Genomic DNA, 16,478 nt, shown 5'->3' with positions numbered 1-16,478 from the left:
AAGTTCCCCTCCAAGTCACACACCATCCTGACTTAGAAGTATATCACCGATCCTTCATCGTCGCTGGGTCAAAATCCTGGAACTCCCTCCCTAACAGCACTGTAGGAGTACCTTCACCACACGGACTGCAGCGGTTCAAGAAGGCGGCTCACCACCACCTTCTCAAGGGCAACTAGGGATGGGCAATAAATGCTGGCCTTGCCAGCGACGCTCAGATCCCATAAGCGAATAATAAAAAAAAAATTCGGACTCTTCCAAAAGCCTGGGTTTGGAGTTGATGCTTTTGCCCGGAGTTGTGATGCTATGTGCTGAATCTGGATTGTGCAGTCTGAGCACATGCAGGGTCCCTAATTTCCCAGCATAAGAACATAAGAACATAAGAAATAGGAGCAGGAGTAGGCCAATCGGCCCCTCGAGCCTGCTCCGCCATTCAATAAGATCATGGCTGATCTGATCCCAACCACCAATCTACTATCACAGAACCATCTCCTGAATCTAACAGAATTAGACACACGAAATAGGAGCAGGATCAGGCTACACGGCCCCTGGGCCCGCTCCGCTACCCACAGGGCCATGACCGATCCGAACCTAGACTCATGTCCAAATTCCTGCCCGCTCCCCGTAACCCTTAATTCCCTTTACTTCTAGGAAACTGTCTATTTCTGTTTTAAATTTATGTAATGATGTAGCTTCTACAGCTTTTTGGGGCAGCATATTCCATGGACCTACCACCCTCTGAGTGAAGTAGTTCCTCCTCATCTCAGTTTTGAAAGAGCAGCCCCTTATTCTAAGACTATGCCCCATAGTTCTAGTTTCACCCATCATCAGGAACATCCTCCCCGCATCCACCTGATCCAACCCCTTCACAATCTTATATGTTTCAATAAGATCACCTCTCATTCTTCTGAACTCCAATGAGTAGAGTCCCAATCTACTCAACCTCTCCTCATATGTCCATCCCCTCATCCCCGGGATTAACCGAGTGAACCTTCTTTGTACTGACTTGAGAGCAAGTATGTCTTTTCTTAAGTATGGACACCAAAACTGTATGCAGTATTCCAGGTGCGGTCTCACCAATACCTTGTACAACTGAAGCAATACCTCCCTATTTTTATATTCTATCCCCCTAGCAATGAAAGCCAACATTCCATTGGCCTTCTTAATCACTTGCTGCACCTGCATACTAACCTTTTGAGTTTTGTGCACCAGGACCCCCAGATCCCTTTGTACTTCAGTACTTTCCAGTTTCTTGCCATTAAGATAATAACTTGCTCTACGATTTTTCCTGCCAAAGTGCATAACCTCACACTTTCCAGTATTGTATTCCATCTGCCAAATCTCTGCCCACTTACTTAGCCTGTCTATGTCCCCTTGCAGGTTTTTTATGTCCTCCTCACTCACTACTTTCCCCCCCATCTTAGTATCATCTGCAAACTTTGATATGTTACACTCGGTCCCCTCCTCCAAATCGTTAATATGGATTGTAAAGAGTTGGGGACCCAGCACTGACCCCTGCGGAACACCACTAGTTACTGATTGCCAGTCCGAGAATGAACCATTTATCCCAACTCTCTGCCTTCTGTTAGATAGCCAATCCTCTATCCATGCCAGAATATTACCCCCAATCCTGTGATTTTTTTATCTTAAGCAATAATCTTTTGTGTGGCACCTTGTCAAATGCCTTTTGGAAGTCTAAATACACTACGTCCACTGGTTCCCCTTTATCCACCCTATATGTTACTTCCTCAAAGAACTCCAGCAAATTTGTCAAACATGACTTCCCCTTCATAAAACCATGCTGACTTTGTCCTATTAAATTATGATTATCCAAATGTCCTGTTACTGTCTCCTTAATAATGGACTCCAAAATTTTACCTACCACAGATGTTAGGCTAACCGGTCTATAGTTTCCAGCCTTCTGTCTACTGCCCTTTTTAAATAAGGGTGTTACATTAGCAGTTTTCCAGTCTGCCGGGACCTTTGCCAAGTCCAGGGAGTTTTGGAAAATTATTACCAATGCATCCCCAATCCCTACCGCCACTTCCCTCAAGACCCTAGGATGTAACCCATCCAGTCCAGGTGATTTATCCGCCTTGAGTCCCATTATTTTACCGAGTACCACTTCCTTAGTGATTTTGATCGTGTTTAGCTCCTCCCCCCCCCTATAGCCCCCTGTTTGTCCAGTGTTGGGATATTCTTAGTGTCCTCTACTGTAAAGACTGATACAAAATATTCATTCAGTGTTTTTGCCATCTCCATATTTCCCACCATTAATTTCCCGGTCTCATCCGCTAAGGGACCAACATTTACTTTAGCCACCCTTTTTCTTTTTATATAACTATAAAAACTCTTACTATCTGTTTTTATATTTTTTGCTAATTTACTTTCAGAATCTATCTTCCCTTTCTTAATTAATCTTTTTGTTATTTTTTGCTGTCTTTTAAAGTTTTCCCAATCCTCTATCCTCCCACTAGATTTGGCTACCTTATATGCCCTTGCTTTTAGTCGAATACTATCCTTAATTTCTTTACTTAGCCACGGATGGCTGTCTTTTCTTTTACACCCTTTTCTTCTCAGTGGAATATATTTTTTTTGGAAGTTGTAAAATAACTCCTTAAATGTACACCACTGATCATGTATCGTCTTACCCTTTAATCTATTTTCCCAATCCACTCTACTCAATTCCGCTCTCATACCTTCATAGTCTCCTTTATTCAAGCATAGCACGCTTGTTTGAGATCCAACTTTCTCACCCTCTAATTGAATATGGAATTCAACCATGTTATGGTCACTCATTCCAAGGGGATCCTTTACTAGGACATTTTTAATTAATCCTGTCTCGTTACACAGGACCAGATCTAAGGTTGCTTGCCCCCTGGTCGGTTCAGTTACATACTGCTCAAGAAACCCATCCCTAATACACTCAATGAACTCATCCTCAAGGCAGCTCTGCCCAATTTGATTTGTCCAATTAATATGATAGTTAAAATCCCCCATAATTATAGATGTTCCCTTATTACAAGCCTCAACTATTTCCTGATTGATACTCCGTCCAACAGAGTTGCAACTGTTCGGAGGCCTATAGACTACGCCCACTAATGTTTTTTCCCCCTTATTATTCCTTATCTCCACCCAAACTGTTTCATCATCCTGATCTTTTGACCCAATATCATTTCTCTGTATTACAGTGATTCCTTCCTTTATTAACATAGCCACCCCACCTCCCCTTCCTACCTGCCTGTCCTTCCTGATAGTTAAATAACCTGGTATGTTTAATTCCCAGGCATTGGCACCCTGCAGCCATGTTTCTGTAATGGCCACAAGATCATACCCATATGTAGTTATTTGTGCCATTAACTCGTCTATTTTGTTACGAATGCTACGTGCATTCAGATAGAGAACTTTCAAATATATTTTGTGACACTTAGTTCCTGCTTTTGCCCTTTTTATTACTTTACCTTTTACTCCATACCTTCTGCCCCTTCCTGACACGCTGTGGTTTTTAATTTCCCCACTGCTACCTAAGTCTATGACCGTCTCTGTTGTCATTTTTATGATTTGCTCTCTAGGAACCTCCCCCCCCCACTAGTTAGTTTAAAGCCCTCTCTACAGCCCTAGTTATATGATCCGCCAGGAATCTAGCCCCAGCACTGGCCAAGTGAAGCCCGTCCCAACGGAACAGCTCCCTCCTGCCCCAGTACTGGTGCCAGTGTCCCAGGAAGCAAAACCCATTTCTCCCACACCAGTCTTTGAGCCACGCATTTAACTCTCTAATTTTATTTGTCCTAGCCAAATTTGCTCGTGGCTCAGGTAATAATCCAGAGATTATTACCCTTGAGGTTCTGTTTTTTAATTTGACCCCTAGCTGCTCATACTCCTTTAACAGAACCAGCTTCCTAGTCCTATCTACGTCGTTTGTACCAACATGGACCACGACAACTGGATCCACCCCCTCCCACTGCAAGTTTCTTTCCAGCCCAGAGGAGATGTCCTTAACCCTGGCACCGGGTAGGCAACACAGCCTACGGGACTCTCGCTCTCGGCTGCAGAGAACTCTATCTATCCCCCTAATAATACTATCCCCTACCACTACAACATTTCTATTTACTCCCCCCTCTTGAATGGCCCCCTGTTCCACGGTGCTGTGGCCAGGTTGCTCATCCTCCCTGCAGTCCCTGCTCCTGTCCCCACAGGGAGTAAGAACCTCGAACCTGTTGGGCAAGAGCAAGGGCTGCGGCTCCTCCAACACTACCTCCTGGATCCCCATACCTGCCTCACTCATAGTCACACTGTCCTGTCCCTGACCATGGGCTACATCTGAATTAATTAACTTCATAGGTGTGACCAGCTCCTGAAACACAGAGTCCAGGAACTTCTCCCCCTCCCTGATGTGTCGCAGTGTCTGAAGCTCAGACTCCAGCTCATCAACACGGAGCTGGAGTTCCTGTAGCAGCAGACACTTGTCACAGATGTAATCACCGTGAGCCTCAATGGGGTTCACCGGCTCCCACATCTCGCAACAGTAACACATCACCTGCTCCATTCTATGTAATTAATTAAATTTTTTATTGTTAGTTATGGACACCCTCTGCCCAATTATAGATGCTAGTATCCCCTTTAATTTATCGGATTTAAATTAAATCAATCCCTCTAATTACACCAGTTAAATGGTTCACCAACAGTCACTCTGCACCAGAAAGGCCTTATTAACTGCAACCCACAGAGTTAAAGTTTGAAAAGAGCACCTAACACCCCACTTACCCTAACTCACACTTACCCTAACTCACAGCACTCTTTGATGACCTTGCACTCAGTGCTTGCTCGCACTAGCAATGGTCTTTTTATACTGTTTGTTTACAGCCAAATGAGTCACCCCTGCTGATTGGTTAGAAAACTGGTTTTCACTGCCTGCTGTGCCAATTTACTCCTACTGCAGTGTAACCTTGTTTTACTCCTCTTAAACCAACAGAATCCCAAATACTTAACTTTTCCCCTTTACTTAAACTGCTTAAGTAATCTTATCAAGAACGATTTAAAGAGAAATAACAATTAAAGAACTCTCACACTTACCCAAACTCTCAGCACTCTCTGCTGACCAGGTTAGTTATACTGAGGAATATTTTTCTTTAGTTTCTAGCGGTTTCTGTTTAAAATATGTCAAAGCTAGAAGACATATTTTAGATATTTTATTGAGATAAAACTGAGAATGTTTTTTAAAGAGAAAATGGCAGTGTTCTGATTCGACACCTATTGTAGCCTTTGTTTTGTGTTCTATACAACAGGAGAGAGGGTGAAGGAGAGAAAGACAAGGGTTTTTCTTCATGTAATGTTACTTCAATTTGCAAACACATTGAATTCTGAAGCCAGTTAATGATCTCAGCTGTGTTTTGTTGACAGTTCAAAAGATCAATGGTGCAGGCTTACACCTGTGAGACAAAGGTTCTAATATCGAACACCTATGAAGGTGGGAGTGACTGAGAGAAAGACACACATAGAGGGAAGGGCATCATCCTAATTTCGTAACAAACAAAGCCTCTGTGAGAGAAGCAAATGGGAAAGGAGTTTAGGAGGAGAATAGAGGAGGAGGGAAACTGGCTGTGGGTGAAGACTGGAGTCTCTTGCCACTCACTACCTGCCCTTGGGAAGTGGGGGAAATCGATGAAGGGTTATGGGTGAGCTGAGTAACTGGATCAAAGGGGAAGGGAGAATAAAGGGGTTGAGCACATGGTTCAAAGGGAAGACGTAGGGATGGTAATGGAGTGGGAGCATGGTAGGAAGGCGAATGGGTAGTGGGAAGGTTCAGGAGCATATGGTATGATGAGAGCTGGAGTAGGGAAATGCACGGTGATCGGGGGAGAGAAGAGATTAGGGGTCCTTTAAGGACCACTGATTAGGCCCCTGAAGACCTGCTACAGCTAGGCTGAGCTTGCACTCGAATTTGCACAATTTGTACCAAAATTTTACATCTGGTTCCTACAAACTGCATTAGGACCCGATATGCATCTGCAAGTCACCTAATGCCCGTTTGAGGCAAGCACCCTGGAAATCTAAAAGGCGCCCGCTTCCAAGTTGGTAACTGGCACATTTGCAGGGCAGAGCGGGTGCATGAGGTCGCGACCCGAAATTCGGCCCCTTATCACTCATTTGACACCCATAAAACAGGCGAAACAAAGTTGAATTTCCCCCCTTTCCCTCCCCCGCCCCAATCACCTTTACCCCAGGTGCAATGACACAACAAATAGGCCAGTATACTATTAAATTCAGTCCTTCTATATAATCCCAACTGAGAACTCCTGTGTAAGTACCTCTGGAATTTAATAGAATTTTAAATTTAATATGACAGTCTGTAACATTGACATGGGCCTTAGATACAAGATTAAATGTGGGAGATTTAGATCAGACGGCAGAAGAAACTTCATCACACAGAGAGTTATGAGGCTGTGGCATTTACTTCCTGAGTTAATGATTGAGGCAGAAACTATGTCAGCATTGAAGATTAGATTGGATAGGTGGATGAAGGAAAAGGGGTTGAAAGGATATGGTAACAGGGTGTGTAAATGTGATTATATCTATTCACTTGCGTGGAGAGTAAAAGCCGATGTATAAAAGCACAGCTTTCAGTCTGCATGTAGTTGCAGGCTCTGGCCACTGAAGGTGCTGTGGAGCAATTTTTATTTGTCAGCCATGTTGCATTTCCCCATGTGAGGTAATTAGGCAGGCACATGCTGCCTTTTTAAAAACCTCTTAAAATTACAATCTTTGAAAGATTTTTAACTTTTCCCCTTTCCCCTATTTCCTGCCCATGCCTCCATTTTGGCCTACTCAGGCCCCCCAGGACCTCAATTTTGGCCCTCTCCCACAAGCAAGTTCTTTTTCAGCTCACTGAACCACACATTTCTGCCTGCTGGGGTCTCCTACATCAATATTTTGTCTGACTTTGGCCTACAAGATTAATATTTCTGCCTGTTTGATAACTACTACCATTTTGGACCTTGGATTAACAACCCCTTTATTGGCTCACTCAGGATGCAACAGAGGGGACAAGGGCTGATAAAAGAAGGAATATAAGGGATGCAATATAGAGGGAGGGGGACAGCAAAAGTGTGGACTACAAGAAGGTGGAGTGGGATGGGGAACAGCACGAAAGAGGGACCATTAATTGGGGAGGGCAATGAGATGAGATGGGAGAATAAACAGCAGCAAAAGACTAGAGAGGGTACAGAGGAGATTTACGAGGATGTTGCCAGGACAGGAGAATTTTAGCTATGAGGAAAGATTGGATAGGCTGGGATTGTTTTCTTTGGAACAGAGGAGGCTGAGGGGAGACCTAATTGAGGTGTATAAAATTATGAGGCGCCTAGATAGAGTGGATAGGAAGGACCTATTTTCCCTAGCAGAGAGGTCAATAACCAGGGGCATAGATTTAAAGTAATTGGCAAAAGGATTAGAGAGGAGTTGAGGAAAACCTTTTTCACCCAGAGGGTGGTGGGGGTCTGGAACTCACTGCCTGAAAGGGTGGTTGAGGCAGAAACCCTCATTGCATTTAAAAAGTACTTGGATATGCACTTGAAGTGCCGTAATCTACAAGGCTACGGACCAAGAGCTGGAAGGTGGGATTAGCCTGGATAGCTTTTTTTCGGCTGGCACAGACACAATGGGCCGAATGGCCTCCTCCTATGCCGTAAATTTCTGATTCTATACAATGAAAAAGGTGCCTATTTTCTGTTGATAGCGTTGGCATCTGCACTTCTAGATTGCCACATTATCAATTCTAGGCCCAGTGAACAGCATGTCTACAGCAAGCTCAAAATCCCATATTTATCTATACTGGTACATACCACACCCTTGCATTGAACGCTACACTTGTATTCTTAAATTTGTGCCTTAGGAAACTAATATTCTGGGAATTGATCCTGATTATTATAAAACAGAATTAGAAGATCCTATAAAATACCAGCTAGTGCTTGGCTGCAGCATTCTCTGACTAAACCAAAAGGCTGTATATTTTTTTAATAAGTTTTCTTTGATCCTGGATTTGCTGCCTGCTTCGTGGCATTATCGACTTCTGCTTCTCTACACTCCCATTTAAATTCTGTCACTTCCCCCATGATTCTTCACACATTTTCTCTGCTTTACAACTTGACTTTTGAACTCTGCCACATTTGACCCTGACAAGTGACATGTGATGCTGATGCTTTTCGAGCCGGGTCTGACTTGTAAGCCCCATCTCCGGTTTCTTACCATCTGTAGGCTGCCCAGTGTAATACATATATGGTCTACGAGGATTGATGTCAGCTTTTCCTGTCACTAACGATCTGATTGGAAGGATGCTGTTCCAAAGTATCCAAACAGCTCGACGATCCTTAGCTGTAATGAAGCCATTCCGAGTCATTTTCTTGGGGGTGGGGAGTGGGGGGTGGCGGAGAAGGAGGCTGCCTAGCATGGGATTTCCCTGTCCGTGCTTAATTTTAGTGCTTGCACTGTGGTTCCTTGTGGACTGAACTTCAGCTGTGTGCCTTATACAGTTGTAAATAACAGGTGCTCAGAACGAGTTAAGGAAAGCCTTTAAAAAAAAATTTTTTTTTTAAAATCTGTTCTATTAATGCTGAAAATCAGAGAGGAAGTTTTTCACACAAAATGCCAGTCCAGCAAGCTCAGCAGGACCATAACCGGAGGGTTAGTCGGACGACTATTACCTTAACTAGTAAGTGGAGAAAGTCTCCTTTATACCAAAAGTGGTTCAGTGGAGTAGGTGGAGATTTATATTAAAGGAATGTATACATTAAATCATAAATTGTGTTTTAATCTAAACTTTAGGAGCCTTTTGGGATTGTTTTGCTTGGTTTTACTAAATGCAGTATTTAGCAAGTGGCTGGTTTTATAGAAAGTGGTGTCATTATGTGATGAAAGGAATCCAGCAAAAATATTTCTAAATGAGAAATACCTTCTCTGCTACCCAGTTGATTGCTGAATTATAAACATTTCAATCACTGCAGATATCATGTTAACTGAGAATCTTGGAATACCAAAGGACTTGTTACTGAATCTATTCCCCTATCTGCTTAGTTCAATATGGTATCACAAAGTTGTATTGCGACAAGTACTTATATTTAAGGCTACCTTGTTTTTCAGGGGCCTTTTAAGGTTTACTTTAGTCACATTTTCGCAATGACATTCACCAAGTAAATTATGAAATTTAGTACCAAGAATGGGTAGTGCCATTAGAGACACAAGTAGTTGCTGGACTCCTTGGTTCAAATGAAGGTGACGGAGATGACTCATCATGTTTTTCTAGTTGGATTTAAAGGGGCCTTGTCCCCTGATAAAGTAACTTATGTGATGCTTTACCATATCTGTATCCTGGAAGATGTGAAATGATGCGTTGACCCCATCAACTAACCAAATGTGTCTACTATTGAAATTAGAAAAGTTTTAAAATAATTTGACTGAAAGCTAGAATACAAATTGGAAAACTCAAAGATGATGTTTTACCACATCTTCTATGTCGCAGTTTCCAACTCAGCCAACACTCCAGTGTGTAAACTGAGTTTTCAAAACCCGCTGTTCGAGGGACCGTGCCTACCTGGAAACTTCTCAGTATAGCCAACAAAGCTCCTTTAAATAAGGGAGGATTCCCAACTTGTGAGACGTTGGTCAGCAGATTGTTTTTATCGCCAGCAGAAGACTGTCAGTCTGGCTTGTATTTCGGATTAGTTTACAGGTAAGTGGGAAGCGGGAATCGATATTTGACTAATCCTAAAATAACCCTGTTTGTACGAGAAAACTAGCCTCCTTGTGTGATGCAGACTGGAATAGCACCAGAGTACGGGTTCTGCCAATACTAACATACCTTGGAATTTGAACTTTGTACTGGCCATTTCGCTATCATTTCTGGAAGATGCTACACCGATTGACTCAGTCTAATAATTTTAGAAAGAAGCTCCTGATTATCCTGACAGAACTCTGGTGTTCATTTCCCTTTCCATGGAGGATGGCAGTGGATGGTTGTGTCTTCATTAAGACGCTGCCTTAACATCCACTTTTGCTTGGGCACTGCATTAACACCATTAATCTAGGAGGAACCAATAGTTCCATTTTGAACCACTAACAACAAATAATAAAAGCAGTTATACAACATATATTTTAATATTTTCTCTGTAATAAAACCCATGATTACAGGTGAGTGTGATCCAAATATACCCTATTTGTGTAATAACTATTCCTCACCTCCCCCTTCTCCCAGTGGCACTGAATTCCGCGCTGTTCTATAGAAGTGAAGCAATAATTACTTCTATTTCCAAACAGCAGACAATTGGGGGGGGGGGGCGGGGGGGAGGAGGAGGATTTATTTGTACTCCCAACATTGCCATAAATCCAAATGTTAACTAACATTTAGACTTTGTCAAGGAGTTGGGAATACACAGGTATAAGTGAATGTAATTGCATAAAGCCAGTAGAAATTGTTGAGGTAGACATACTATAATATAATTTTTTTTAATGTTGCTGGGAGCGATGTGCAAAACAGTTTATATGCCTCAAATTCTACATATTTTGATTTAATGGAAATGGCATTAAGTTTCTGAACTTGTCAAGGCATGGTCCAGCTGGTGTCTGTTAGAATAATTTTAACTTTGTTCTTGGCGTGACTTCCGTTTAGTAATTTGTACTTGACGTATTGTCTCACTGAATGTTTGCTCATCTTACACAGATAGATTGATGATGATTTCTGTCCTTGAAATTATGTCACTCGATAACTTTACCTGCTTTGCTTCTTGTGGAATCTGCCATGTTACAAGTTGTTAAGTGAAATTATTTAATACACCTCAATTGTGCCTATCAGCTCTTGTCTACAGCCGACAATCCATACTGCTTTACCCACTGGAAAGCTATATGTTGAGTGATTAAGATAAGCCAATTAGAATATTGGATGTATTTTTTTAACTTCTATTTAATTATTGAAAGTACACTGGGCTTTTTTTCTACTGCAGAGTATCAGTTACATTGATACGTATTGTGGAGTATTAGATGCTATGTAATGTTTCAGGTGTACTGGAGACATTGGTAAGAAAAGCCTACCTGGTCACACCATGCTTAGCAGGGAGTGCATCTGCCACTGCATCTGTTCCTGTTCCTGCCACTGTAGACGTGTCCTTTTCTGCAGAATATTCTGTAGGTAACCGATGCAGCAATTGCAACTTAAAGCATTTTGTCGCTGTGACTTCTTAATTTTGAGTGTTCAGTTTTAATTGCTGCACAAAGTGTGTAGGAAATGACAGAAATGGGAGATACCAGATCTTACAAATCCAATGTACATTGAACAGCTCAGCTGCTTTGGTATTGCAGTGATTCTAATAATGTACTTCATGTAGCGAATCTGTTTCTAATGATGGTCCTTATACCTGATGTTTGTGGTCTACATCCAATTAAAATCAACAGCACAAGAAATTGCATCCAGCAGTGAAGATACATTTGAGTTCAGTCACTTGAGGAAGTCTTGCTGTGGACTGCGTGTGTATTCTGGGTGAGACTGAGTTCTGATGGTTGTGATGTTATGTTTTCATTTGCACTTCTCATTGTTCAAAAGGAAGTTGCATAGGTTTGCATATCTTTTCATGACTCATTGCTCGAATGCTGCACATTTTCTTGATTGCTCAGATAATTGATTGTTTGAGGAGTAACTACTGACGTCCTAAAAGTACTTTGCTCAAACGTAGGTAGAAGTTTGTGAAATTAATTGTAGACAGCTTGAGTTAAAGCCTTTCTGATGCTTTGCTTAATGTGAACACAACTGAAATGGGGCTGTGTACAGAATTTAGCAACTATCATTTCACCAGTGAGTGACTGTGTTTTGGGCTATTTTTGTGTATGTCGCCTGTTCTTTTTCACATAAATGCAGCACCAGAAAATGCCTTTGCATCTTTGCCTATGCAGTTTATTAAAATTAATAATAGCATACAATTTCAATTTTTTTCATATCTTTTTAATCTGATGAGGAAGAAAACTTAATCTGTTTAGTGAGTTGCATCACCGTACAGTACATTGTCCAGTGTTCAACTTTCTTAGTCTTTCTTATAGCTTTTATCCTTCATATTTAGATTTCAATGCCGTTCTTTTCGCTGCGACCACAAATACTGCATTAAAAATATGAGTGTAGGAACCCCCCCCCACCCCATACTGTGCTGGTCCTATGAGAATTGTAGTAGTCTTATGATGGAATTGTTGCATTGCTTCCAGAATTATATGAAAGCTGGCACAATGCTTCAAATACCATTGTGTGTCATGACAAACATCAACTACTAATTTACTGACATGAGATTGACTCCTGGAGTCAATTCTGAGGAAGAGCTTTTACTTGAGACAGCCATCATTATACTGGCTACACATCTTAGTTATTCCAGGTCCCTTTGAAATTCAGAGCATTATCACTGACTGGGCTACGCTCGGTGCTGTGACGTTCAGTAATATGTGGTGTGTTTGGTGGTGGTGTACTAGAGAGCCCGAGCACATTGGATGTCTATTGTTGGGCTACATCAAGCAAAGATGCATGTGCAGAAATTGGCTAGGAGTCGTATTCATACCAATAACTTAGTGTAATGGCAGTATAAAGAAAGGACATCCTCATTAAAAGTACACCATAAAATCATAGAATGCTTAAGACACAGAAGGAGGCCATTCGGCCTGTCGAGCCCGTGCCAGCTCTCTGCAAGAGCACTTCAGCTTTCCCACTCACCCGCCCTTTCCCCGTAGCCCTGCAAATTGTTTTTCCTTCAGGTACTTATCCAATTCCCTTTTGAAAGCAGTGATTGAATCTGCCTCCACCACCCTTTCAGGCAGTGAATTCCAGATTCTAACCACTCGCTGGTTAAAAAAAAAAAAAGTTTTTCCTCATGTCGCCTTTGGTTCTTTTGACAGTCACCTTAAATCTGTGTCCTCTGGTTCTCGACCCGGGAACAGTTTCTCTCTAGCTACTCTGTCTAGACTGCTTATGATTTTGAACACCTTTATCAAATCTCTTCTCAACCTTCTCTGCTCTAAGGGGAACAACCCCAGCTTCTCCAGTTTAGCCACGTAACTGAAGTCCCTCATCACTGGAACCATTCTTGTAAATCTTTTCTGCACCCTCTCTAAAGCCTTCACATCCTTCCTGAAGTGCGGTGCCCAGAATTGGACACAATACTCCAGTTGAGGCCGAACCAGTGTTTTATAAAGGTTCATCATAACTTCCTTGCTTTTGTACTCTGTGTCTCTATTTATGAAGCCCAGGATCCCGTATGCTTTTTTAATCGCTTTCTCAACCTGCCCTGCCACCTTCAATGATTTGTGCACATATACCCCCAGGTCTCTCTGTTCATGCAACCCCTTTAGAATTGTACCCATTATTTTAAATTGTCTCTCCTCATTCTTCCTACCAAAATGTATCACTTCGTTAAATTTCATCTGCCACGTGTCCGCCCATTCTACCAGCCTGTCTGTCTTTTTGAAGTCTATCACTATCCTCCTCACTGTTCACTACACTTCCAAGTTTTGTGTCATCTGCAAATTTTGAAATTGTGCCCTGTACACCCAAGTCCAAGTCATTAATATATATCAAGAAAAGCAGTGGTCCTATTACCGACTCCTGGGGAATACCACTGTGTACCTTCCTCCAGTCTGATAAACAACTGTTCACCACTACTCTCTGTTTCCTGTCACTTAGCCAATTTCGTATCCATGCTGCCATCGAGTGTTAAAAAACCACATCCAGATTTTCCAAGCCACTTCAGTGATGCAGCAATATCCTAAGAGCACAATAGGATAACTAAATGCACTTTAACCACTAATTGGCATCAAGACTGCTATGTTTTCTTCTGCTGTGCCTGGGAGGAAACAGCCAGAGTGTCTGTGAATTTAAATGATCTTCAAATGATCAGTGCCATCAACTTTTACAAATACTTTTAGTAAGAAAAATCAGTTTTACGGGATATACGCATCTTCAAGGATGTGCTTTATAAAGTAAAGATGATTTTTTAATGATTTATGTGGTCTAATTTATATGTCGCTATTACCTGGCTGTTTTAAAAGCTGAGAGAAACATCCTGACTTCAACCAACATACAGTGACAATTCTAGTGCTTTCAGCAGTGATAATCCCTTAGTTGTACCCAAGTGAAACTGCACAGTAAAGTATAGTGTCTGATGACAGCTACAAAAAATGCCCCATATCAGTGAATCCATTTTAGAGCAAGGCAGGCAGCAGTACAGGTACATACTTCCATTGTGTTGTTGGATAAGTTAATATTACGAACATAACCTCCGCTTTTACTGTATGACTCTTGCTAAAATATTCCAACTTGGTTGTGACATACCCGATGTGATCATCCCCATTTTCAGTCCTCTCCACAGCAGCTTCCTGATCTTTCAGTGTCCACCTGGCTGCAGAGGAATTAAAGCAGAGATCCCAGGCAGAATTCTGTGCTTTATAAGTGTATTGGGGTGGGTAGCTCCTGGTGCCTCTGGATACTGCTATAGAGATTTGAGTCAGCACCACTTCATGCTGCTGAATCGGTACAAATAAAATGGTTTATGTGATTACTAGTAAACTTTAGTGTTATCTCGTTGATGGGAGGAAGTGGTCTTCCATGTTGCTGCATAGTCGCTGTGGCTATTTTATAAACTGGGTAAAAATTGAAAAGGACCTGATTTGTGTGTGTTTTTAATCAAATGAAATCCAAGACCTAATCTTGGTCTTGGCATCCAGTGGGTTAATGCACCATATTGTGTAGTACAGAGCTATTCAGTCCAAAATTCCTAGGTTTAAAGAAAGAGAGACTTGCATTTATATAGCGCCATTCACAACCACCAAAACGTTATACAGCCAATGAAGTACTTTTTGAAGTGTAGTCATTGTTGTAATGTAGGAAACGCAACATCCAATTTGCGCACAGCAAACTCCCACAAACAGCAATGTGATAATTGTAAAGTCTGTGGGTTGTTTAGTTAATTAATACACAGACTCCAAGAGTAACTTAAAACAGGACTTTACTATTCGAAGGTCAGGGCGAATCTGCCCAATAACTCCTGGCACAACACTTATATACTGGTGTGGTCACTGTCGGTATTACCGTATACAGAAGCCAAACAAAGTAGTGCCACACCTAAAATAGTTCTCTTAAAGGTGAACGGTTACATACAATAGTTCTCTTAAAGGTAGACGGGTACATACACTACAATCCTCCCTTTTTAGCTTACAACATACTTAGTCCCCATTAAACATAACATATAATCAACTTCATGTAAAACAATTCACAGATATAGTCTCTGCGGGAAACAGTTCACAGATTCAGTCTCTGCGGGAACAGTTCACAGATTCAGTCTCTGGTCTTGACTCGGTCCGAACAACATCTCTGTGGTGTAGCCGGTTCACATTTCTAGCGTGACTCATCCAATAGTCTTTCCCTTGGCTTAACAGCTTGAACTTCCATCCTGCTGAACCAGCAGTGCTGACTTTTACAAACAGCTGGACTGCCTTGGTAATTTTTCCTACTTTCCAACTGATTTGGCCCCCTTCGTGGGGCCCACGTGCATGATCTGATAGAAGTGATAATGATTTAGATGGTTATCGTCTTCTGCTTCGTCTTTTTCTTTTCTGCTTCTTGGAGACTCTCGGGGCTCCCTTATCCGCTGCCAGCTGTAGCGCCACCATCTCCCTATGTTCCTTAGACTTTAAGTGCTTCATCCTGATTTCTGCACTTTGGGAGTTTTCATCACAAGCTGGGCAGACCAAGTCATCGTAATATTCCGTGTCACTCAACAGGTCATGGTAATATTCGGTGTCATCCTGAGCTAGTCTAGCGAGAGGGCCTGCTACTTCTTCCGTACCCAACTGGACGTTAGCCGACTGTTGTTCCCTCCCTAGACATCTTTCCTGAAGAGACTTCTTCATGCGTTCATATTCATCCCGCTCTTCCTGGGTTTCCTGCAAATCCTTCACTAATGACCTCGTTTGTGATTTCAACACTTCCCCTTCCCTCGGGGATTGATTGATCAGGCTATTCAATTCTTCTACTGGAGCAGCTGTTTCAACATTCTGCTGTTCACATTGACGTGATTCAGCGTACTTTTGGCATCCCTGTAAAATCTGTGTTGCAACCTCAGCTATTTCCATAACTTTTGAGAGCTCCGAACTCCTTCCCTTTGAAGATTGAAGCTCGTGTTCAGATTGTTCCCATTGTAGAGTCTTGTCCTTCAGCATATGAAGGAGTTGGCTGACCGTTAACTCTTCCACGGGAACACTGTGGGTCAGAGTCTTCTCCATTTCATCCACCTTTTCCTCCAATGCTTTCACCTTCTTTTCCTCTTGTACTTTGGCTTCCAGCGCTCGGAGAAGTTGCGCCTTGATGCTCTCTAGCTCATGTTCAGAGGCCATTCTTACAGTCTCTGTGTTTCTTACAGTTCCCTTTTCTTCCACTGAACGGATTCCCAGTTGAATCTGTTCTTCAA

General features: G+C 42.1%; 1 protein-coding gene across 9 annotated transcripts in view; it reads left to right on the top strand.

The window, feature by feature from the left end:
* The window catches only part of LOC147109246 (ena/VASP-like protein), a 354,043-nt gene that overhangs the window by 270,173 nt on the left and 67,392 nt on the right, over window positions 1-16,478 (top strand). The window contains exon 1 of one of the 9 annotated variants that reach the window (XM_086002998.1): window positions 8,409-8,704. The exons of the other annotated variants lie outside the window; for them this stretch is intronic. Coding sequence (XP_085859124.1) covers window positions 8,638-8,704 — 67 coding nt within the window. The 5' untranslated portion in view covers window positions 8,409-8,637. Of the gene's footprint in view, window positions 1-8,408; window positions 8,705-16,478 lie in introns of those variants that run through there. 9 annotated transcript variants of the gene reach the window in all.

This window comes from Somniosus microcephalus, chromosome 12 (assembly GCF_052327205.1).
Source record: "Somniosus microcephalus isolate GS21.2 chromosome 12, FLI_Smic_1.0, whole genome shotgun sequence".
NCBI classification, from domain to species: domain Eukaryota; kingdom Metazoa; phylum Chordata; class Chondrichthyes; order Squaliformes; family Somniosidae; genus Somniosus; species Somniosus microcephalus.
This window is presented reverse-complemented; position numbering and strand designations above follow the sequence as displayed.